Below are 24345 nucleotides of genomic sequence, written 5' to 3'. Positions count from 1 at the left end.
GGTAAAAAAAAAAATATATATAAATAAAAAACGACGACCTAATCTAATTTACTTGTTGACAATAGCCAGACATCCAATGATGTTAAAAGTTCAAAGAAAGAGACAAGGAAAACACTTAACATCTTTATTTAAAAAGAGGTCTGAACATGTGATAAAGATGCATACACGGTATGCCTCAACATAATCTTTACAGTTCATATGTTACTACAGTTATTACTGTGTAATCACATAGGTATAAGGGTGTCGTAAAGTGTAACGATTTTGAAAGTAGCTGATATGTTACACGTGCCATACATCTCAATAAATGACAGGCTACCAGAAGGTAACATTTGCTGATCAGTATTCAAGAAGGCTTCTTTTGAGAGCTTCCTCCATCTCTGTGAAGATAAATTGGGGGGGCACAACAGGGGGGAAAAAATCAAATAATGTCAACTTAAATAAGAAATATAACTGTCACAAAAACACAAGAGACTACCATCTCAAAACCATCCAAAAAGTGTTCATGCTGTCCTCTACACCAACTATCTGAATATCCCAGTGTGCATTAAACGTCACTATGATTTGATTAGACATACTCACACTAAGGTTATTCTTCAAGCATGTAACGCTGGTTAAAAAAAGAAGAGAGGTATCATCTTGTTTTTATTATGCTACATCTACATGACCAGATTGGGCAACCGCTTCAAAACTCTTCAGAACCTTTCTGGCCATTCAAATAAGGCAATATGCAACAGGGATTGGCTGATATATGATTAAATCGAATATCGTGAAGTGCAAGACGATATATTGTGATGTGCAAAGACTATACCGTATTTGAACTTTACAAATCAAAACTGTGCAGTTTTACCAGTTAGGTTCTATCAATATGTTGAAAATGAAGTCTAAATTAATGAACTAAGTCTTATTTCTTTGCCACACAAAGATTATTTAATGAGAATGTGACTAATACTATAAAAAAGGCACAAAAATCGCACAGTCTGAAATTACTTAGTCCTTACCGACGCAAAACAATTACAGGATATCGTGATATTTGGATTAGCATATCGTAGAAGACGTCTAACCTAAAAATCTCCCAACTCTAACGTGTAAACTAAAATGTAACTACTGAAAAGGTCCTCAAAAAAACAAAGATAAGTAAAGGTGTTACACACCAATATCAAAGTCAGTTGGCTCTCTTGCTTCTTCTGCACTTAAAGCCAAGGCGCGCTTCATTTCCTCAGATTCATCTGAAACACAATGGAAATGGACAACAAAAAGAGAATCTCAGTTGGGAAAAAAACAGCACTTTAGGAAACATTTCTAAGAAACCTTCTATAGCTGTTTAATATCTATGGTAGATGTCATTCACCAAATCACTGAACAGACCAAAATACAAGAAACCTCCTATAGCTCTTTTACATTTGAGTCATTTAGCAGACGCTCTTATCCAGAGCGACATAAAGGAGCAATTAGGGTTAAGTTGCTCAAGGGTACATCAACAGATTTTTCAGCTAGTCGGCTCAGGTATTCAAACCAGCGAACTTTCGGTTACTGGCTCAACGCTCTTAACCGCTAGGCTAGCTGCAGCTATGTAATGTCTACGGTCGATGTCATTCACCAAATCACTGAACAGATCAGCAAACATAATCACCTCCATGGGGTTCAGTGTCATCTCTGACCTCATCCAAGTTCACAGCGATGGCATGTTTCATATCTTCCAACTCCTCCACTATAAAATAAATTATGAATCAAATCAGTTTTCTAAGACCAGGAAGGTCAGTGCAGTGGAAATGAATCACGGAACACGTTCCAAACTCAAAGCAGACTTGCCATTCACTTCCGGTTTAATCTCCACTGCAGGCAGTGTCTTAACAGCGGAGGAAGCTGCTGCCTTCTCCGTACGACTCTCACCTCCATCTCTAGAGCTGGAGCAAGGCTCCAGAAAGCAGTGCTGGGAGTGGTAGTGGTTATGGAAACTGGGCACGTCGTTATGACTCTCCTGACAGGATCCACACACCACGTCAAAGGTCTTCTCTAGCCCCAAGGCGTCGTGTTGAGAGTGGACATGAGTCTTAATCTGAGCAAAGGAGGCTACCTTGATGTCGCATGGTGCACATACAAAGCTGCATTTGTCTTCACTGGACAGCCGCTTCATGCATCGTGTGAAAGTAGCCTTCCTTTCGTCTTTGGCCTTTTCTAACGACATGCATGGACACAGACATTCACTGGTTGTTGCCAGTTGACTGGAGTTGTAGTTTTCGGCCTCAGTGGGTCTATCAACCTCAGGCACATCCATGAGGTAGTAGTCCTTACTGTGCAGGCTTCTATAGTGTTCCTGGAACTCCCCCTCAGTGTCATACTGCATGCTGTCACAGAGCCCGCAGAAGTAGCGTGTCACTATTTGGTTGCTGTGCTCGTTCACACAGTGCCTGCGTAATGTGTCCTCCTTGAAGAACTTCTGTGGGCAGTGGCCACAGGCAAACCTCTGGAAACTGTGGTTTCTCACATCTCTGCAGTGCTTGTGCACGGCTCGCTCCGAGTCAAAGATGTCCTCACACATTCTGCACAGCCACCTCTCGTCCTGTTTGGGGAGACGTGTGGGAGTTGTAGTTCTAGCCCTGGGCTCAGTGGGAGCGCTGGGTCTGCCACTGGTGGAGGGTTTGGAATAGGAGATGGGAGCAGGCTCCTCGTCTGATACCTCTCTTTCCCTGAAGTAAGTATGTCCACTGTGGGTCTCTGACACATGCAACAGGATGTCCTCGTGACGTGGCATGTCCACCTTGCACAGCCGGCAGTGGAATAGGAAGTTTGAGAGGTGGGCGCCGCCGTGAAAGCGGCTCATGTGCAGGCGAGTGATGGACGACTCACCCATATGCTTTCCACACACACCACATTGATGGAATATCTGATTGGCAGCTAAAAGGTGCTTGCTAGCCATGGCCTCCTCTGAAAAGCGCTGGCCACATTCACAGAACCATGCCACTATCGAGACACTCGTTGAGGGCCCAGCACTGCCATTCAAAGTTCCCCCGCGTCTCTGGCGCTTGGCTGGGGATCCAACAGAATCACCCCTCTCCTTGTCCCTCTTCTGTGATGGGGCAACCGCAGCCCTCTTGGCGTGTTGGATTTCATAGAAATTGCTGTAGTGCAGAATCGCCCTTTCCATGGTGCTGTTGACTTCAGTAATGTGCTGACTCAATTCTTTGTGCCTGTCAACTTGACCTTGGGTGAGGAACAGTTTGCAACACACAGAGCACTGGCCCAGCACTTGCAGTTGTTTCATAACCTGCACCACTGTTTTCTCTGCCTCAGCCCTGGCACTGCCCTCTCTGCACTGCACACTGAGGGAGAAGAATAACATGAACAAAATGACAAATAAGATGATTTATCCATATGAAGGAAGTGAGATGTTGACTATGTATTTCTGTAATTGATTTATTTTCTAATACACAGACAAACTGTGTATGAACAATATGTACCTACACTGTAATTATACCTGCCTATGTAACAACCATGTAATTGCATGTACACTAACGCCATACAGAATTCAAAACTACACAAACAGATATAAACTTACTTGAAGTGGGCCTGTGCTTCCATGTGTGAGGTAAGCCCCTTTCGGCATGTTGTACATCTCACGCTGAATATAACCGCCTTACATAAAGCAGTAAGACGATTCTTCGCATATCGTGGGATGGGAACTGGCAATGCTGTCCCTGTAGTTTATTTTGTTCAGAAAGAGAACAAAATAGCTGGTTACATGTTTCAATAGAGCATACAAACTAATAGCAGTGTATTGGTTATGTTATCCTGTCCAAGCACTATTCATTCGCACAACCCATTTGCTCTACATGCAGATAACTAGTAATGCCACTAACAGCATAAAGAGAGTCCATATGCCGCTTATCTTTGCTCTTTCCGCCTAAATCCAATTTTCCTGAGCGGAATATTTAGTGTTGATGCAGATTCATATCCTTGTTTACATGATTGATGATACTCAGAGTGGGAGAGGCAGTTAAGGCTTACCACTCATGATGATGGACTGAGAGAAGTGGTTTTTGGCCGACATGTGATGGAGGCACTCGTCCCTTGTGTAGAACAGGAAGTAGCAGACAGGGCAGGCGAAGCAGACGATGGACTGGCAGGTCTGACTGTGGTCATGGTCTTCATTGGGCGAAGAGGACAGCTAAACAAAATAACAATTTCCCCACACAATGTGGGGATGGATTGAAATGTGTGTGCAATATCTGTGGTTGAAAACTTAAACAAGAATAAAAAAATATTAAATGAATACTTTAATAATCTTAAGAGACATAATAGTAATTGATCTTCCTCATTGGTATTTAGTGCCACCAAGTGTATATCACAGCTAAATGCTGCTCTCTACTGCTTTGGTAGAGATGGACATCCAGTTCCTCCATCCAATAACAAAAGCTGTTGCAGGAATGTGAAGTAGTGTTACATTGTTTATGTTTTCAACCTCCAATTTTAAAACAGGAAGACACTACTGTGTGAAGGTGGTCGGCCGGACGGACTACTTGCAGGTAAAAAGCTACTTTATAGTTTGAAACGGCATTCAGAAGTGTCCTTTTCCCCCTCATGGTACTTGATTCCTTTACGTTAGGAATATTGACAGGTAGAATTCTTGCATAGAGCACATTTGAATGATGTGACTGAACACAATTGAAAGTGCTGTCATCTTCTAACAGCGGTTGATTTTACATGCACAACCAACCATTGACTGCTGATGCACCCTCCAAGCCTCTTTGGTTTCAAAATGCAGACCACAGGCAACGCAAGCAAACAGCTCAGTTGGGCTTCCTTTCAGGTAGATGGTCGGATCACATGGAGAGTGGTCAAACCTGCAAACACAAAGAAAAAAGTATTTCTCAAGGCAACTCATGGCTAAAATAAAAGTTGGTTGTTTATTATGTATAATTGTTACAGAAATATAAATCTCATATTATCTAACCTTTTCAAGTGACCTTCCAGGAGAGGCACGTTGTCGTAAACCCGACCACAGTTGATCACTGGACAGGTATGTGTAGATGAGCTAGTGGTAGGAAAGGGGACCTGTCTGCGTCTCCAGGTAGCTCCAGTATTGATGATACCAGGTTTCACACCTGAGAACAGACAATGGTAAGACTGAGATGCTGCTTTTCTAACAAATGAAGTTAAACTTTGTGTGTGCTAGTTGGGGCCGTTCATTAAACTTCTCGAAGTAAGTATGCTGATCACTTTAGATCCTAGATCAGCATTCCTACGCTGAGACATTTTATGAATATGGGTCCAGAACTCTAGTACAAAAGAGACATTACCTGGCATCTTTAACCACATGTCCACACAGCGCTTGGCATCATATGCATGTCCATTGGGACTAAATGCCAGTTCCTGCCGCCCATGAGCCTTTTGTGAGATTTGCTTCTCCTGAAATAATGTGAGCAGAGACCGGACCAATATGAATAACTGTGCAGAGACAATAGCACCCACAAAAGACAAGTGCAGAACAAGCTTCAAATGGTTAATATGATTATCATACCAGCTTGAAGTGTCCTTACCTTGAAGGCTTTACACTTCTCTGCTCTTTCCTTTTTCTCCACAGCGACTTGCTGAGCCAGTCTGTCCAAAGTGGAGGTGACCTGAGCCTTCTGTCGCTCAATCTCATCTTCAATCTTCACAATAAAAAATAAAGGTGAACATTATATACTACTTACATAACAATAACATTTTACATTTAATTTTTGTTGTACTTTTCCCCCATTTTCGTGATATCCAATTGGTTGTTACAGTCTTGGCTTATCGCTGTAACTCCACTACGGACTCGGGAGAGGCGAAGGTCGAGAGCCATGCGTCCTCTGAAACACAACCCTGCCAAGCCACACTGCTTCTTGACACACTGCTCGCTTAACACGGAAGCCAGCTACATCAATGTGTCGGGGGAAACACCGTTCAGCTGGCGACCGAAGTTGGCTTGCAAGCGCCCGGCCCGCCACAAGGAGTCGCTAGAGTGCGAAGGGACAAGGAAATCCCAGCTGGCCAAACCCTGCCCTAACGGCCAGCTGTGACACAGCCTGGGATCGAACCCGGGCTGTTACTTTTTTAACTGGTCTTCCACCAACCTTTCCATATGTCATTACAGTTTGGATTTAATTTATTATCTTTCACTTGACACACTCACTGTCTCTGCCATGGGTAAACTGTCATCGTCTTCGCCCTCACTCAGTAAATCAATACACTCCAGTACAGGTCTGAGTGGAGCCTCCTGAAACAAAATAGTTAAATGGATGAGACACTGTCTGAAATAAACTGTTGACTCACTTAGACACTGTCTGATTTTTGTAGAAGAATATGGAACAGTTGTTTAACAATATGGGAACTGTAGTAGATGACCTAATCTGACTCAAACATCCAAGTTTGGGTCAATTTCAATTAAACTAATGCATAGGATGAAAATGTGTAGCCCTTTACACTTGTACCCCTATAAAGGTTGAAAATGGCAGATTTGGAAACTGATAAGCGCCTAAATTGGAACACAGTTGCTGTAGAGTAACATGCTATAAATTACGTCAGAGCTAAGGCTCTGCGCTTCATATGCGACAAGAAGTTGCCCCCATCCCTCCTCCATTTTTGCTTGTCTGAGTGAGGAAAATGCTGTAAATTAAAAGGCCTCAGTGCATTTTGAAAGATGAGACTGAGGATTATAATAAATACCACTTTGATGTCATACAAGCAAGCCAAACACCTGTGACTCCAAATGTGCACTTTACATTTCCATATAAAACTCATGTCATATACAGTGTCAACGTTTATGATACTATGTTTGATGTACATTTACTAGATGACATGGCGTCATACCCTGGGTTGTTCTGAACAGAATGTGCCTGTTTGCCTATTGGAAAGAAAATTCGCCACGGAACACGGCTATCGGCAAAAAGTACAGTTAATGTCAAATGCACATAAAATCAACAGTGTAATTTTTCGATTCAGTCTTGTGTCAGGTGAACTGTCGTGTCCTGTCAACCAATGTCATTTTGTAATATGGGTGAACTATCCCTTTAACATTGAGGGTGGGAGGGGGGTTAAAAAAAAGAATTATCACCTAATAGCAGGAACAGCATCATCTATATCAGGATATAGATTGGGACCTAAACTGAACGACTTCAACTACTAATTTCTCTGCACAGGATTTTTTTTACTGAGAATACATTACATAGGATGAAGAAACAATACTCCGAGCCGCAGCTCTATACGACTTGTCAGATAAAGAACTGATACTGTACAGTGACTTCAAATAGTATTCACACCCCTTGACTTTTTCCACATTTTGTTGTTACGAAGTGGGACTAAAATGGATTTGTCATTTTTTTGTAAACGATCTAAAACACAATACTCTAATGTCAAAGTGGAACAAAAATTCCAACATTTGTTAAACATTTATGAAAAATAAAACAAATATATATTGATTAGATAAGTATCAATAACTGTTAGAATCACCTTTGGCAGTGATTACAGCTGTGTAAGTCTAAGAGCTTTGTGCACCTGGATTGTGCAACATTTGCCCATTATTATTTTCAAAATTCTTCAATCACTATCTTCCTGGTAAGCAACTCCAGTGTAGATTTGGTCTTGTGTTTTAGGTTATTGTCCTGCTGAAAAAGCAAATTCATCTCCCAGTGTCTGGTGGAAAGCAGACAACCATGTTTTCCTGTAGGATTTTGACTGTGCTTAGCTCCATTCCGTTTATTTTTTATCCTGAAAAACTCCCCAATCTATAACGATTACAAGCATACCCATAACATGATGCAGCAACCACTATGTTTGAAAATATGGAGAATATTTTCATTTTGTACAGGCTTCCTTTGTTTCACTCTGTCAATTAGGTTAGTATTGCAGAGTAATTACAAAGTTGTTGAGCCATCCTCAGTTCTCCTATAACAGCCATTAAACTCTGTAACTGTTTTAAAGTCACCATTGGCCTAGTAGTGAAATCCCTGAGCGGTTTCCTTCCTCTCCGGCAAGAGTTAGGAAGTATGCCTGTATCTTTGTAGTGACTGGGTGAATCAACACACCATCCAAAGTGCAATTAATACATTCACCATGCTCAAAGGGATATATATTTCTACCCATTTACCAATAGGTGCCCTTCTTTGCAAGGCATTGGAAAACCTCCCTGTTTTTTTGTGGTTGAATGTGTGTATGAAATTCACTGCTCAACTGAAGGACCTTACACATACAGTGCCTTCGGAAAGTATTCAGACCCCTTGACTTTGTACATATTTTGTTACGTTACAGCCTTATTCTAACATTGATTAAATTGAGGGGGAAAAACAATCTACACACAATACCCCATAATGACAAAGCAAAAACAGTTTTTTTGAACATTTGCTAATTTATTAAAAATAAAAACTGAAATATCACATTTACATAAGTTCAGACCCTTTACTCAGTACTTTGTTGAAGCACCTGTGGCAGCAATTGCAGCCTCGAGTCTAAAGTATGACGCTACAAGCTTGGCACACCTGTTTTGCGGAGTTTCTCCCATTCTTCTCTGCAGATCCTCTCAAGCTCTTTCAGGTTGGAGGGGGAGAATTGCTGTAGAGTTATTTTCAGGTCTCTCCAGAGATGTCCAATCGCGTTCCAAGCCTGGGCTCTGGCTGGGCAGCTCAAGGACATTCAGAGACAGTCCCAAAGCCACTCTTGCATTACCTTGGCTGTGTGCTTAGGGTCATTGTCCTGTTGGAAGGTGAACCTTCACCCCAGTCTGAGGTCCCGAGTGCTCTGGAGCAGGATTTCATCAAGGAGCTCTCTGTACTTTGCTCCGTTCATCTTTCCCTCGATCCTGACTAGTTTTCAGTCCCTGCCGCTGAGAAACATCCCCAAAGCATGATGCTGCCACCACCATGCTTCACCGTAGGGATGGTGCCAGTTTTCCTCCAGATGTGACGCTTGGCATTCAGGCCAGAGTTCAATCTTGGTTTCATCAGACCAGAGTCCTTAGGTGCCGTTTGGCAAACTCCAAGCGGGCTGTCATATGTCTTCAACTAAGGAGTGGCTTCCGCCTGGCCACTCTACCATAAAGGCCTGATTGGTGGAGTGCTGCAGAGATGGTTGTCCTTCTGGAAGTTTCTCCCATCTCCACAGAGGAATTCTAGAGCTCTGTCAGAGTGACCATCGGATTCTTGTCCTTTCCAAACCATGTCCATTGAATTTACCACAGGTTGACTCAAATCAAGTTGTAGAAATGGATCAATGGAAACTGGATGCACCGGAGCTCAATGTCGAGTCTCATAGCAAAGGGTCTGAATACTTATGTAAATAAGGTATTTCTGTTTTTGCTTTGTCATTATAGGGTAGTGTGTGTAGATTGCTGAGGAAAAACATTTATTTCATCAATTTTAGAATAAGGCTGTAACGTAACAAAATGTGGAAAAAGGCAAAGGGTCTGAATACTTTCCGAAGGCACTATAATTGTATGTATGGGGTGCAGAGATTAGGTATTTATTTTAAAAACACATGTGAAATACTATTATTGCACAGAGTGAGTCCATGCAACTTGTTTAGCAAATGTTTACTCCTGAACTTATGTACTGTAGACATGCCATAACAAAGGGGTTGAATACTTATTGACTCAAGACATTCCAGCTTTTCATTTTTTATTAATTTGTAAAAATGTCAAAGTGGAATAATGTTTTTTGACATTATGGGGTAGTGTGTAGGCCATGACAAAAATTCTAAATTGAATCGATTTTAACATCTTAAATGTAAGTAAATGTAATCGATGTAATTCCCAAAAGTAACTTTATCATGGGAGGGCCATAAACACCTTTCTGGTAAAAATTGTTATAAATTGCTGAGGTGTAGTGACTTTTGAGAACACAAGCTCAAGTACACAGTACAAAAATGATAAAAATATGAAATATTTTATATTATGCATTTCCTTTTTACCCAAAACTGTATGAATGTTGAAATTACATTTTGTCTAAATATAGTAGAATACATTTATAAAATGATTAACTATAAGATTTCACCTTCCTTCCAACTGTAAAATACATAATTGTATATTTAGCGTTAGAGAAAAGGTTCATATTTTCTGAAGATCTCTTGATCAAAATGTTTGCCCCAACCGCTGTGAACGTCTCTCTGTCAATGATAAACAGAAAGTGTTTTTTGTGTAAAATCTATGAATCTATCTCGGAATGTGCTACGGCGACAAAACCACTATCCTGCTGCTATGATGTAAGGATTCCAGGCATATGCGTTGTTAGTGGCTGTGACATGGGTTCAGCCAGGGCTTGATGGACAGTCGGAAGAGCGAATGAAATGGAAGGAGGGACATTCCAGCTTAATGTGGTGTCAGATTTCATACAGGCAGAAGAGACATTCTCCTGTGTCCATGAGAATCAGGCCTACATCTAAATGCAAGCCATTTCGATCTACGGTGTCCACAGATTGATTTATGAGTGAAAATGTTGGTCAGAACCAGTACCAGAACCATGCAAGTCGCCTAAACAGGGGACTTTACATCTAAAAGGTTTTTAAATTCCAGCTGAAACAACAAAATGTGTAAAAAGTCAAGGGGTGTGAATACTTTCTGAAAGCACTGGGTTGGGACTGGCGTGGGGGTCTTACTCATTGTTAGAAAAAAAAACATTTGGTCCAAATCAGATTTTAGGTACTATATGTATTAAATATTATATGAATCCTATATATTAAAAATGGCCAATTTGCGTGCAATCAATAAACTTAATTTCTCAGAGATTATATTTCAACAAAAGAATGTTGCAGGAATGCTAGCTAATCTTATCTGTTTCTAACTACAGAAACGATTTCAGAACAATATATGATGATGGTGGGTGTCATGGCTTGCTGAAATTACATGGAACGACGCAATGACAACATAGTAGAGAAACCTTTGCACCTTTGTTTCTGCAAATGACAAATCACTTACTGACACAAACTCAACCTCATCTTCATCTTCTACTCCAGACGGGGAGGACATTGATTTTATCTGGAGTAAAAAAAACGACATAATAAAACAGACAACTCATCCAAATCGAATCCCACTGTTAATCAACTAAACTTTGTCAACATCATTATCCTCATCCAGCTGTCAGTATGTCTGGCAGGGTTATGATGACCAATAAGTACATTGTTACAATGATAATAGCTAAAAATCTAAAACAATGATAGCTAACTACAATTACAATGTCACAAATTGTTTGTTTTCATGCAAGCGTTCTCCAATTTGCCATCACGTGGGTTCAACACTAGCTAGCTAGCTATAACCCCTGCTAGCACTAGTATGAATAACTGCTCCAATTCAACACTTTTGCTGATTAGTTAGCTAGCTAAACTAGTTGAAACATTGTCGGGAAAGAAAACACAAGAACGAGGCAGCTTCCTTGGTCTAGCTAGCTCGTTAGCTAGCTAACGATAGTTAGCAGGTCACCATGCACAACAAGCAGTCTATACTTTGCAGACATTATAAACGTATTTATTAGGTACAACAATTTGGCCACCCAAGTAGCTTGATAACTAGATTAATGTCGATAAAGTAAATTATGAAAATAATAAGCACGAACGGACACTCACCAAGAAACGTTTTCGTGCAAAAGGGATGTTGATTTTCTGCGGGTGTTGCTGGGATTTGGAGTTCTAAGGAAAAGCGCACGGCGAAGCCACATAGTTTCGCAGTGCTGCTGTCGCATTGGGGGGAAACATAAAATTGTCATGTCGACATTAATTAATTCATGAATTATAAAGGCAATTATTTTTCTGGGGGAAAAAAATCACATTTTACTTTGGAGTCAGGTGGTCTATCAGACGCATTTGCCTTTAATCCAGGAAACCGATAAAGCTTAATTTTGACATACTTGTTATGTCAAAAACGTTTCCTCGACGTTTGAGCCTAGCTTGGCATGGTCCTACTAACAATTCTCTATTAAGCAGAGTCATTTCATGACAATTAGGCCTGTGTTATTATAGTTTAGCCTTAGCCTATAAATAGCCTAGCATATTTAATACTACACTATTTTAATTTATCATATATCAGAGACCAGGTTGATGATAGAGACTGATCGTGATACTCAGGCCATATGCAGCATCTTTGCTGTGCCGAGCTCAGATGCTGATGCTCACTCCCCTTGCATGAGTTAAAAAAAAAAAGCTATTCTGCTGAGTCATGGGTTGTTGCCTTACATTATTGAAATCAATAGAACTGGAGGATAGTCTGTAGTCTAGCCTATGTTTCGGGCTGCAATGAGACGTTCACTATATCCTGTCAATAATATTACCTTCGCTTTCAGTATATAGGACAGCAAGCCCAGAGCCGGTTGTCTGTGCGCAGGAGGCGCTGCCCTACATCGCGTTTTATAATGATTGCTGCAGCGTTTTTGGTCTTATTGAGACCATATAGTATTCAAGTTGTTTTGCTATTATTGCTGCTATTGCTTGGAACTATTGCAACAATTCTTTTTTTCTGTTGCTGGCATCGGAGGCTTCGTAACGGGAAACATCCCATAAAATCTGTGCTTTCAGGGCGCTCAAGGAGTCGCGGTGAGTAGAGGCGTCGTCAGCATCTTCAAGCAGTGCGGCTAATCCACCAAACCAAATGCGTGGCATGTCTGCAATATGTTCAAGCATTTTCACACGATTACCTGTTAAATAGGATATAGCCTAAAGTGTATCCTGTGCTATTTTAAGCTACTTGACACACTTGAATCGCCATTATTTTCAGTAGATAAACATAGCATTGGCTACAGTTTAGTGTAGACTCACTGCTATGTGCATGGCCTTGATGATGAAATCATCTATTACTATCAGTGTCCAAATATATATTTTCCACTTTATTCACAGTCTTAATTTGTCTAATGGTAGTCTATGATGTCATTACGATACCCTAAATGTAGCCATGTGCTTATGTGATGTGTTTGAAAGTATCCGAGTGAGTTAAACATCTTTTCATTTGTCCTAGAAGCTGGTCTCCGGACGCATCATTTTCGATCAGAGGTAATCATTCGTTTTTAGTTCGGTCAAGGTCAATAATTAGCCAATGTTTTCTTTCAAATACAAGACTGTGAAGGAAGTACAACTATATGCTGCTCTGTGTTACTTTTATTATACTTTACCGTATACTTTTGGGAGTTGTGTTGGTGCGCTATTGTTAGGACTCTGTGTTATGCGCATTGCGCATGTGTGATCAATAAATAATGTGAGTGATTCTGCACTTTATGCAGCTTGACTATTCTGTGGAAAAAATCCACATTTAAATGAAAAATGACAAAATATGCCAACATAGGCGATTACAAATTGAACATTAAAAACTACTTAATTACACAATTAACTTATTAGGTTTATAGCAATCCAAAACCAAAGTTCCATCCATTAATGACAATATTTGTCAGTGTTATCCATAATAATACATTGATCATCCAACTAGTTAAATGTCTCAAGCATATTAAACAATTTCGTCATATTTTTCTCTCTCCTTTTTGGACATGATGTGCCATGTTTTTACAGGGTTTCAGGCACAGTCCGCGCCATGCCAGGAGGGCACGCGCTCGAGTGGCAGAGGAAAAGCCTCTTGTCGAAATTCCCCAGAGTGATCATCAGAGTGACTCGTCCACAACTGTGAGGAAACGAAAAGTGAAGAAAAGAGTCCTTCCAGATTTCTATCACTCAGTACAAGTCACCCCAACACGCAAACCCGTAGGTATATTCTTGCGTAATTATAGCCTAATGCCAGTCATTGTCATTTAGGGTATCCATTATAAATTAAATCTGCCTTGGTCAATTATCAGTAGGCCGATTTACTTTCTATTTTTCAATTAACAAATACATGCTACAGCGATGATATGGGTCATTCAATTATTAAAGTAACCAACATAAAATGCGCGCGTAATCCCTATTAACATCGATGCAATTATTGGATGTTTTTTACGCAACAGTTAGCCTTCAATAGTTTGACCTTCCGTACTACATCCTGGCGATGGTATTTGAAGTTGAAGCCTTGAAAGTTCAGCAATTTCTTGATATTGCTCATGTTGTCATTTTGCATGTTGATACACGCACCAAGCAAACATTTGACTAGTACAATGCCATAATAATAATGCAAGCAAATTATTGTCTATATTTTAGATTAACAATCATCTCCATTGTAGGCTACAATCCTTAAGCCTCACCATATGCCAAACTCTACTGGGGTGAAGAGCAGGATGTAGACAAAATGTTGGTACATGTGTGCTTTTGGGTGTGTCTACATTTTCTTTGTTTATTCTGGATGAATCTTGCTCAGTATGGACTTTCAAGTTACAACTGAGATGCACGACTCAAGTTTCAACTGAGATGCATGACTCAAGTTACAACTGAGATGCATGACTCAAGTTACAACTGAGATGCATGACGTTAAGATGTCTAGACCTCTTTGTGTTATGATTACATTGTTTCAAATGGCCAATATTCATTACAATTACCTCTAGAATTTAAAATAGTATAGGCCTATAATAGATTAGCAATGTCAATTTGAATGTTACTTGTCCCAAATGTATAATGTTTGGTTTCTGTAAACATGGACATTTACTGATGGATCCTTTTCTCTTGTACCCTCAAGTGCTCAAGAAATATCTTGATTCTTAATTTATTATGGATGGTAGTAATAGCCTACCATGTACAGTTTAAAAAATAATAATTCTAAATTGCTTTGGGACTTTTTAAATTCACAGGCAAGAAAATATGAAGCAAATATTTGGCTAACTAACATAAAATCTATGGAGAATGCAGTCTTTATTGTCTTATTTCTGACATAATGCTGGATGCTGTGGCCTTGTAGCAGGAAGTATTACCAATATTCATTGCTGTTGACTTGTAGCCTAATGGATAAAAAAGTAAATCGAGTTAGATTCTGTTTCCTGGTGGCTGTCTACCCAAACTCCTTGCTCCGGCCAAACGCTACACCACGCCCACGGACGTTCGATTCTTCTCTGCAATGTAGCGAATGATAGATAGATAGATAGATGATAGATAGATAGATAGATAGATAGATAGATAGATAGATAGATAGATAGATAGATAGATAGATATAGATAGATAGATAGAAGTGGAATGATTCAGTTTGAGTCGTAAGGCAAAGTATGGGGTGGGCGACCCTGGCAATTAAAACAAGTGTTTCTCTTATGCTTTGTTTGAGGTGGTAGGGGTTTGTTTCTTTTGTCACTTTCAAGCTATGATCACAATAAAGATAATGTAGGCCTTCAGAGTCAGACCTCTTGTCATCAGGCAGAGTATGTACTTTTGTAATTTGAGTGAACTATCCCTTTAAGACGTTCGACCTTGATGAGGTCGCTAGGTGTCGGGTTAGGGTCGATACATTACCCCCATCCTTCAGGGAAAGTATGTCTGGACGCTTCACTATACAAAGTCCCTCACGTGTACACGCCTGGCCTCAAGGGCACCATCCCACTTCTGACACAATGTAGCGAATTCAGGGGTAGCCCCGGCGTGAACCCTGGTCCATTGACTGGTAAGCCAACACCTAAACTGTTAACGGGAAATTTGAAACATGTTCTGCTTCATATTCATCATATCCAGCACCACCCCAACATCAACATATGTGAAAATTGCACGTTTCTATGTTTTGTTATAAAAAATATAGAAGAAGATAAATGTTTCCAATGACATCATAAACCAATTAGTAGGCAATACTAGACCATGCCTACTCATAATTGGTTAAAATCAAACGATGCACAGGGATGATGCCATTGGAAACACTTATCTTCCTCTATCTTTTTTATAACAAAACACAGTCGGGGTGGTGCTGGAGATTATGATTATGAAGTTGATTTTTTAATTTTTATTTCCCTATGCCATGCCCAAGGTGTGGCTTAACAGTCGCTGTACCAAGGTTCAAATCCTGGTTGGGGCTACCCCTATTGCTTTCTTTACCCTGCAAGCAGTCTATGGACAATGTATGACAGCAGTCCATGCTTTGTTTTAGTTTAGTTGGTAGTGTTTCTGAATGCACAAATCTCATATAGCATTTAGCAAGTGTGCCACAAATCGCATTCAAGTGATGGGACTGATATTAGCATTTTTCTCGCATCATGTTCAAATCATCTATAAGTGACTTTGATAAGATTCACAATTAATTTTAGATACGTTCAGATGGTCTGGACAAGATGCGTGAAAAATGCTAACATCGGTCCTATGACTTGAATGGGATTTGTGCAACAAATGCTAAAACATTAGCATTTGGAAACATTGCCAGGGAAATAAAACCAAAGCATGGATTGCTGTCATACCTACTCCATACACTGTTTACATAGTAAGAAAACCAATATGTTATTTTGTGATATGGGTGAACTATCCCTTTAACAGTTAAGGTGTTGGCTTCACAGTCGTTGGACCACAGTTCGAGTCCCGGTCAGGGCTACTCCCTGAATTCGCTACAGCATGATTTGACCATGGCTCAGTGGTCTAAAACTAGGAAGTGATTTTGGTTCATGAGATATTTTACTGTTGCAATTTGGAGTGTATAACAATGATTTACTATCACTCAAATATAAGGAATTCAAAAACAAAGTTCATGGATCATTATATTTAGGTCATATCATGCATTGTTTGCACCATTTCAAGCATGATTGCTTTCACCATTGAGCAAGAGCATGCTTTGTTGATACACCCATGTGGAAACAAATGTTGGTGATTGACTGTGATATACCCAGAGTTAATTGTTAAAGGCCCAATGTAGCCGTTTTTATATCAATATCAAATCATTTCTGGGTGACAATTAAGTACTTTACTGTCATACATTTTCATTAAAATGGCAAAAATTGTTTTGAGCAAAAAAACGATTTCTCATGCAAGAATTTTGATAGGACTGTCTGGGAGTGGTATGAGTGGGGAGGGGGAAGCTGAAAACTAGCTGTTATTGGCAGAGAGGTTCGGAACAGTCTTTGTTATTGGTCTATTAACCAATTTACTGCATGGTGATGTCACCATGGAAAGCTGTAACACCAATGCAAACCTGCTGATTAGAAGGTCCTGTATTTTCAACCAGCAACTATAGTGAAATAACACTGATCAAATGTTTTCTCACTTTTACAGTGTGTTTCATAAGCTGTTGTGCAATATGATACAAAACACAGGAAAAACAGAATGTTGACTGCACTGGGCTTTTAATGTCCTACTGTAGTTTAGACTTAAACAGCAAAGCTGTTCTATAATTGTGCAATCGAACTCAACATGTGACTGTATAACCTATTGCTATTTGAGCAGCCACACCCTGTCTCGATGTGTCATCACACGGTGTGGATAAGTATTAGTTATGTACTTGCTCAGTTACCCTATCACAGAGCCTAGACACAGAGAGACGGCCTAGACAGACAAACAGACAGACAGACAGACAAGAACATCATAAATATCCCAACAGAATGCATACATTTTTATTTGGACTTCATAAAGATTATAAGGACAGTGCTCTAAAATTGCACATTCATTGTCAACTAGCAACATTTCTAATGAATGGCACACAGAGCACATGCGCATCAGGCAGCAAAACAACAACCCGACTGTGCATCACAAAGGATGCTCATGGACCAGTCTCTGGATTTCTGATTGGTTTTGGACGGTAAACATGGAGACTACGCAGTTACCACTAGACACGCATCCACCCAGGATGGCGCTGTAAGACCGCGTCATTGGCCACAGCTTGCCGATTGAATAATCAGAAATACAGCGTCTGGCTCCTCCAGTCTCCATCCGCCCTCTTCTGTATCCTGGGATGGTGACGCGTTGACATGCTACAGCTCTCGCATCGCGTTCTACTCTCCCTGGCCCAATCTGTGCACACTCTCTGGGGATTTGACATCATTTCGGGCTCTCAACCCAAAGGGGAGACAAGCATAATGTAATGAGCAGATTGCATCGCTAGAAGGGTGTGGTTCTGGTTAAAAATAACATAGCCGCTGTCTGAGTTTACAGCAAGTGGATAAAGGATTTCGATATATTCAACTGATACCATGTATACAGCGGTAAGTCTTATTTTTGGCCTGGCGGGGGAGCCAGATACAATTGATTTTCATTCTAGCTGCCTGCTTCTGCTTTAGCTTTTTATTGTTGAATCAGAGATCATTGCTAGGCGAGCTGGTGGCTCACACTACGGTGCCTCTTTGGAGCAATGTACATTTACATTACGCACATCAGTTTAGGCAACCGTAGGAGTAGCGATGGTGAGACATTTTACATTGTGTCTTTCTGACTGTGCTCATATGTGTGTTGTCATATTTGTGTTACGATGGAGCGAGCAACACATTGATAATTTATTTCTATTGTTTCAACAGAGCTCCGGTTCTGGCAACGCTTCCCTTCACTGTTCCATGTCTTCATCGGCGGATTTCTCGGACGAAGATGATTATAGTCTTAAATCTGGGTCAGTCTCACCGGCACCGGGGGACACTTTACCCTGGAACCTACCAAGACACGAGCGACATAAGCGACAAATTCAGGGAGGATCCGTTTTGGATCCAGCAGAGAGAGCTGTGCTCAGGATTGCAGGTGAGTGCCCATATTTAATTGATTGTCAGGGCCGGCTCTAGCCTTTTGGGGTCTCTAAGCGAGATTTGGTTGCCCCCCCTTACTCACGGGCAAAACATTTTAGTGGCCCTAAAGTGGATAATAAAATACTTTTGAAGCGAATTTCCTGCAATTGTACACATTTTGCCATGGGGCAGAAAGAGACATTTATGCAATTTTATGTCAAATTTCATGCAATTCTATTAATTTTGCTATGAAGGCAGAGAGAAACAAAATCAATGTTGCAATAAAAAATTGTTAGCTGACATGGCTAATTGAGTGACTGTCAGTGACTGACATAACAAGTGAAACATTTCTGATCCACAACCAAATTTAGAACCTGCACCTTGTTAGTCTACTATTCTAACTCTCAACAGTAAATTGAGACCCTGATTTTTAGGGGGGTGGGGGGGCCCTAAGCGATCGTTTATGTGCTGCTGATAATACAACATCAAAGCCTATTGATTTTGCACATCTATCAGATATGGCACATAGCAACTCTGATGTGTAGGCTACAGGCTACAGGTTATATTTATTCTCCCTATAAATGAACTATGGGCAATTACATTATAGACTGAGGCAGCTGCTGGACAGTCCCATATATAAGCAGTCAGCCACTGTCACTTCTGATACATGTCCAATTCAGACAAAGCCATACATGTGTGTAGGCTTCTGTAGCCTATAATTAAGCTTCTGTCTCATAAGAATAGTCTATAACACAAATTAATAAATCCATGTCAAAACCTGTAGGCGAGGTACGTTATTTGCTGTGTTGGAATGCTCACATTAATCCTCTATTCTATTGACCGTCCAATGGCTGTTGAGATTGAGTTCTTTAGGTGAAAGTGCAAGGAGCAGTCATCATTGCCTGTGCATAAGGCTGTGCATTAGACTATTAGAACCGGAATTTGAATATTTATTGTAATCCTTTAATACATGGGCTTATCAGCTGCAGGGCCTTTATGAGTGCAACTTTTATGTTGGTCTGATGATGTTTATTTGATTAACACGTTTTAATGATTAAAACAAAACTGTGATAGGAATCATTTGATCAACATCTATGCCATAAACTGGGAATTTCACAGTACTTGAACCATGTGGCATGCTGCAAATGCAGTCTGTGAAACAAATGAGAGTAGGCCGAGTAATGATACATTCCAGGGGCGACCTTGCTAAAGGCATTGTTTTTTTGTTTGTTTCTTTTTTGCAAAAAGTCTGTTCTCAGACCATCATTTCAGTTCAGTGGCTGTGATAGGCCTATGCACTTTTCAATTCAGGAATTAATCGTTAGTCATATGATCAGAACCATAACTATAAAGGCAAGTATTTGGTTGGCAATGGTAATGGGAATATGGGCATATCTGCAGGGTGTGCCGTCTCGCCCAAATATCACCTTTTCCTGCTTGATGACATTCCTCAACAGAATATTTGGCTTTGATAAAAATGGAGCAACAGGAGTCTATCATATCATAATTAAGCCTGATGTGATTATAGACACTGGCTGGAATGCGGTTTTAACCAATCGGCATTCAGGATTAGACCCATCCATTGAATAACATATCATAATCCAGCCTGATATGATCATACGACCAACATTATGTTATTATAAGGCTACATATGCTATTGCCTATCACATGTACAACCTTCAGTGTGTTGCTTGGTATGAAATGCTATTTGATGTTTCTAAAAGGGGCCCTTATTGTTTTGTTCATGATGTGAGTAGTCCTAAAACCCATCATTTTTGTTACCTGAATCTCAGGATCCATGGATTACTTACTAGTTAAAAAATAATTAGGTTAATATAGTTTGGTTGATCTATCCCTTCAATTCACCAGTCCTGAATCTTTCTTATGGCAGGGTGTAGTCATTGTTCAGGTGGATTTGATTTGATAGGATCCCCATTAGCCGACGCCAATGGTGACAGCTCGTCTTACTTGGGTCCGATACATAACGAAGAAGACATTACTGACAAAATACATTACAATTTACATACATTTAGATGCATCTGACCCTTTCCCAATGATGTCTGATACTGTGAAATACTTGCCCTCTGATTTCGCCCCTTTTGTTAATCTTATTCATGTCTGTGACTTTTGTCCATACCAGTCTTGATCACTTCTCCTTAGAAAGCATTGGCCTATTGATTCTCTGTATTTTATGGAAATAATCTGGTTGAATAGGGCCTGGACTGTGTTGAAATGCATAATCATCAGCATCATCTGTTCATTCTGGACTGCATTTCCTCTAGAATGAAACCCTTTTAATATTAGGACCTGTGAGAACATCTCCTCTGCCTGCTGTAGCATGTGGGCTACATGCAGACTCATGCAACAGAGATGGGAAAATATATGCAATATTCCAGCTTAGTGTATCATATGTATAACACAAATCATTTTTTGATCAGAGAGACATAATTTTGAAGCATCTCTATTTTTTAACAAATATAATATAGGCCTTGATTTATGAATTATGACAGTTGTCATCCTTTTATAATCATTGGATTATGTATGTTGGATTAAAAATAGGCCTACAGGTGTATGATCTTAATTTGATCACCCTGTTGTTGCAGGACATTTCCTGTGCAGCATAATTATTTGACTCTTCTGAGAAAGTGGTCAAATTAAGATCCTATATCTGTAATAGGCAATGCCAAACAAGTAAAACAATTGGATAGAGTTTATGTTAAATGAAAATGAAAACATTGTGGACTGTCTTGAAATTACTGGAATGGTATCAGTGCTTATTAATGCTTATTAAACACAGCAGTTCATGATGACTGATTTTGTAATGAACAGTCGCATTAGCCTCCTGGTATTGCTGGAATGTTGGTACAAGGAGGGGAGCCGCGTGCATTAGTATTCTCTTGTCCAGCAGCCCTTTTCTCCCTCCCTCCCAGACTGTCACAGAACACAACCGGGATTCTCATGACACCGGAGAGGCGAGTCGCCTATTGGTTGTTTGATCGACGACGACGGGGGGGAGGGGGGGGGGGGGGGGGGGGGTTCCTTGCATGGAACAACAGCGCGGATCACTCCTCAGTCCGGATCGTGTCCCGCAACTCGGCTACACATTCTCGTCACAGCGTCTGGTGAATGTCCAGCCTGTAGAGCTCTATGGTGGATCCCCGGTAATGGCTCACTACAACGCGACACCGGCGGGTTATATGCTCGCGGATGAAAAGGAATACCTTCAAGCTTATGAGGATGTCCTCGAAAAATACAAAGGTATGCTAATTACTTTAGCCTATACTGATAGAATATATGCGTTAATTGGTAGGCCTACAATGATTTGATATTGATCAAATAGCCATGTATGGGGAAATTGCCCCGTGGTAGCCTACAGCCGAATGACAGCCCTAAACAAGTGTGTGAGCTTTGCAAGCAATGAGCTTTGATTGCAGCGGGTCGGACAGCGGGTCGGAGTGAATGGAAACATGAAAGTTTAAGCTATTTACTTGTAGTCTACAGCCTTGACAGTTGGCATTATAATTATGAAGGTTATGTTTACCACTTGTAAATAGCCAAACTGTCTTGGATTTGTGCAACATTGGCCTAGAATGATTTAGAATGTATGTTGTTTCTGTTGCATTGATTGGAGGGGGGGGGGGGGGGGGGGGGGTTGCTCAATTTAAAGAAAGATTACTGTCTCAACGTTTTACTGTCACTGTTGTCACATAAAAAAAAAAGCAGTCTCGAAATGACTGTAGGCTATATTTTGGGAGGCCTGTTCATTATGGAGATGCTTATTTATTTGAATACAATATAATGCAGGAGATGTTATTTACTCGTCTTTAACATACTGTATCTATGAAGGATTGAATATTGTTGAGTGGATGACCCCTATTTTGTTCTAACTCTAGTCTGACCAATTGAGCAAATTGTAATTGATGTAGGCCAAAACAACGAGAGGACCATGGTCCATCAGCTAAAGATGCAGAAGGCCTATTAACTTACATCAGCCCATCAAGCATTACATTCAGGCTGAGAGGACTTGAGGCCAAGTCAAGTACTGGAACTGCAGAAGACATTATATTTTCAATATCCTGTCTACAGCAAAGCATTCTCCACTAGCTGGATGACATCATCCCCCTACCCATAATCTCTGACCAGGCCTATAGTGTGAAACTCGAATAGACTAGGTATCCTACAGTGATTGTTTTTCCACGTTATATTTTCCATCTCCCCCACATTATCTGCACCATTTGAACGATCAGTGAATGAGTAAAGGTCATCCGTGTGAATGCGTTAGTTGTGTATGTTACTGTGATTCCTTGTTAACCAGTGGTCACTAACAATGCATATTTATGTGGGTTTGCTCGCTCGCTCGCTATCTCTCTCTCTCTCTCTCTCTCTCTCTCTCTCTCTCTCTCTCTCTCTCTCTCTCTCTCTCTCTCTCTCTCTCTCTCTCTCTCTCTCAGCTGTTGCTATGACAGCAACAAACAGTCAGCTGTGACCTGGCTTAATGGTCCTTGACTAGTGCCTAATGGAATCATATGATGTAGCATCATTTGGAATGTGTGTCTGACTTTTGTCTCCAGGCGCTAGGTCAGACAACAATCTGTTTTATAATTGGTGCTCCCTACAACCACCTACATACTTCTACTTCAAATGTTACAAAAATAATTTTGGTTTCTAAAAATGACTTCGGTCCACACTTATTATTGTTACCATAATGTTAAGAATTGCAAGCACTCTAAACCGATATTCTATTCATATTATTTACTTACTTTGATTCTTATAAATACTCCTCTTGAGCGTATACATCGTTACAAATGTTGGTAATGTTTAATAATACTGCAATAATCATTTAGTATGTGCACTACTTATCAGTAGTTTATGAAATAAAGTTATTGTAAAGTGTTGCAAGCCCAACAGTGATTTGAGCCGAACATTTGAATACTAGTGATCAATGTCATTGTCACCTGCAGCCAGGGAGTTGTGCTGCAGCTTTAAAAGACAGGCCAATAGCCTTGCAATGCATTGCCAAACCACTGTAGGAATATCCCTGTTTCAAATGATCACAAGGCATATCCGTGGACCCCTTTCCTTCAGTCAAATGACCTAGTGGCCTCATGGGTGGAATGTTATTCATATTTTTCATAATTTCATAATTAATAAACATTATTTTTTTAAACCTGCCGAAAATCCGGTGTTTCTATGTCAAACAGTTCTGTTAAATTTCAGTTTTCTGTGATGTATATAAAGTGTAATATTGGGAGGCAAACTCAAAATGCAATACATTTCAACTATATCTGACATTGTACAGGTGTCTTCTTTTTTTAAGCCCGTCACCATGTGTGTGAGGTGTATACTTTTGTTTCAAAGTAGATTTCTTTAAGACTACCAAGAAACACTGTGTGACCCTGATTTAGCCCACTGCAGTAAAACGTTTTTGATCTGAGTTATTTTTAATGTGACACATAGCTGGAAATCACCTTTTCTGAGGACTCAATACAAAGTTATAATGGGAACAAGGAGGAAGTTCAATACTGAATCATAATTAATGTTTTGGTAAAATATATTAACTAGTGATGCACTGATATGACATTTCTGGCCGATAACGATATCCGATATTTTCCTTGCCCCCCCCAAAAATGATACTGATAACCGATATTTAAAATGTTTCAGCCTTTTAAGCATTCTAGTACAGTTAAATAGTTAACACACACACATGAATGCAGCGGTCTAAGGCATTGCATCTCAGTGCAAGAGGCATCACTACAGTCCCTGGTTCGAATCCAGGCTGTATCACATCCGGCCGTGATTGGGAGTCTCATAGGGCGGCGCACAATTGTCCCAG

The 24345-nt window shown here is 40.3% G+C and overlaps 2 protein-coding genes across 32 annotated transcripts in view; one reads left to right on the top strand and one right to left on the bottom strand.

The window, feature by feature from the left end:
• Nucleotides 1-110: 110 nt before the first annotated feature.
• On the bottom strand, nucleotides 111-11711 carry znf451 (zinc finger protein 451). 4 transcript variants are annotated; one of them, XM_071409192.1, is made up of 14 exons: nucleotides 11572-11711; nucleotides 10928-10987; nucleotides 6158-6241; nucleotides 5538-5651; nucleotides 5298-5406; nucleotides 4952-5102; nucleotides 4715-4841; nucleotides 4006-4165; nucleotides 3557-3704; nucleotides 1810-3320; nucleotides 1631-1708; nucleotides 1152-1226; nucleotides 580-607; nucleotides 111-377 (listed from the first exon to the last, which is right to left on the bottom strand). In XM_071409192.1, exons 2-13 carry the CDS (start codon nucleotides 10976-10978, stop codon nucleotides 594-596), a joined length of 2622 nt encoding a protein of 873 aa, XP_071265293.1. In that variant the 5' UTR covers nucleotides 10979-10987; nucleotides 11572-11711; the 3' UTR covers nucleotides 111-377; nucleotides 580-593. The 4 variants fall into 4 exon arrangements, with proteins under 4 accessions (XP_071265293.1, XP_071265294.1, XP_071265291.1 ...); XM_071409193.1 differs by having other exon boundaries at nucleotides 3557-3695; XM_071409190.1 differs by lacking the exon at nucleotides 580-607.
• A 462-nt stretch (nucleotides 11712-12173) lies between these two features.
• The window catches only part of LOC139580464 (microtubule-actin cross-linking factor 1-like), a 199459-nt gene continuing 187287 nt past the window's right edge, over nucleotides 12174-24345 (top strand). For 8 of the 28 annotated variants that reach the window (XM_071409188.1, XM_071409187.1, XM_071409183.1 and 5 more), the window contains exons 1-4: nucleotides 12177-12534; nucleotides 12953-12987; nucleotides 13498-13686; nucleotides 18315-18528. In XM_071409188.1, the coding sequence (XP_071265289.1) occupies nucleotides 12354-12534; nucleotides 12953-12987; nucleotides 13498-13686; nucleotides 18315-18528 (619 nt within the window). In that variant the 5' untranslated portion in view covers nucleotides 12177-12353. Of the gene's footprint in view, nucleotides 12535-12952; nucleotides 12988-13497; nucleotides 13687-17752; nucleotides 18006-18090; nucleotides 18204-18314; nucleotides 18529-21609; nucleotides 21771-24345 lie in introns of those variants that run through there. The other 20 variants (XM_071409162.1, XM_071409160.1, XM_071409166.1 and 17 more) reach the window with 9 other exon arrangements.

This window comes from Salvelinus alpinus, chromosome 7, assembly GCF_045679555.1.
Source record: "Salvelinus alpinus chromosome 7, SLU_Salpinus.1, whole genome shotgun sequence".
Taxonomy (NCBI): Eukaryota; Metazoa; Chordata; class Actinopteri; order Salmoniformes; family Salmonidae; genus Salvelinus; species Salvelinus alpinus.
The sequence above is the reverse complement of the archived record's forward strand: the minus strand, read 5'-3'. Positions and strand labels throughout refer to the sequence as shown.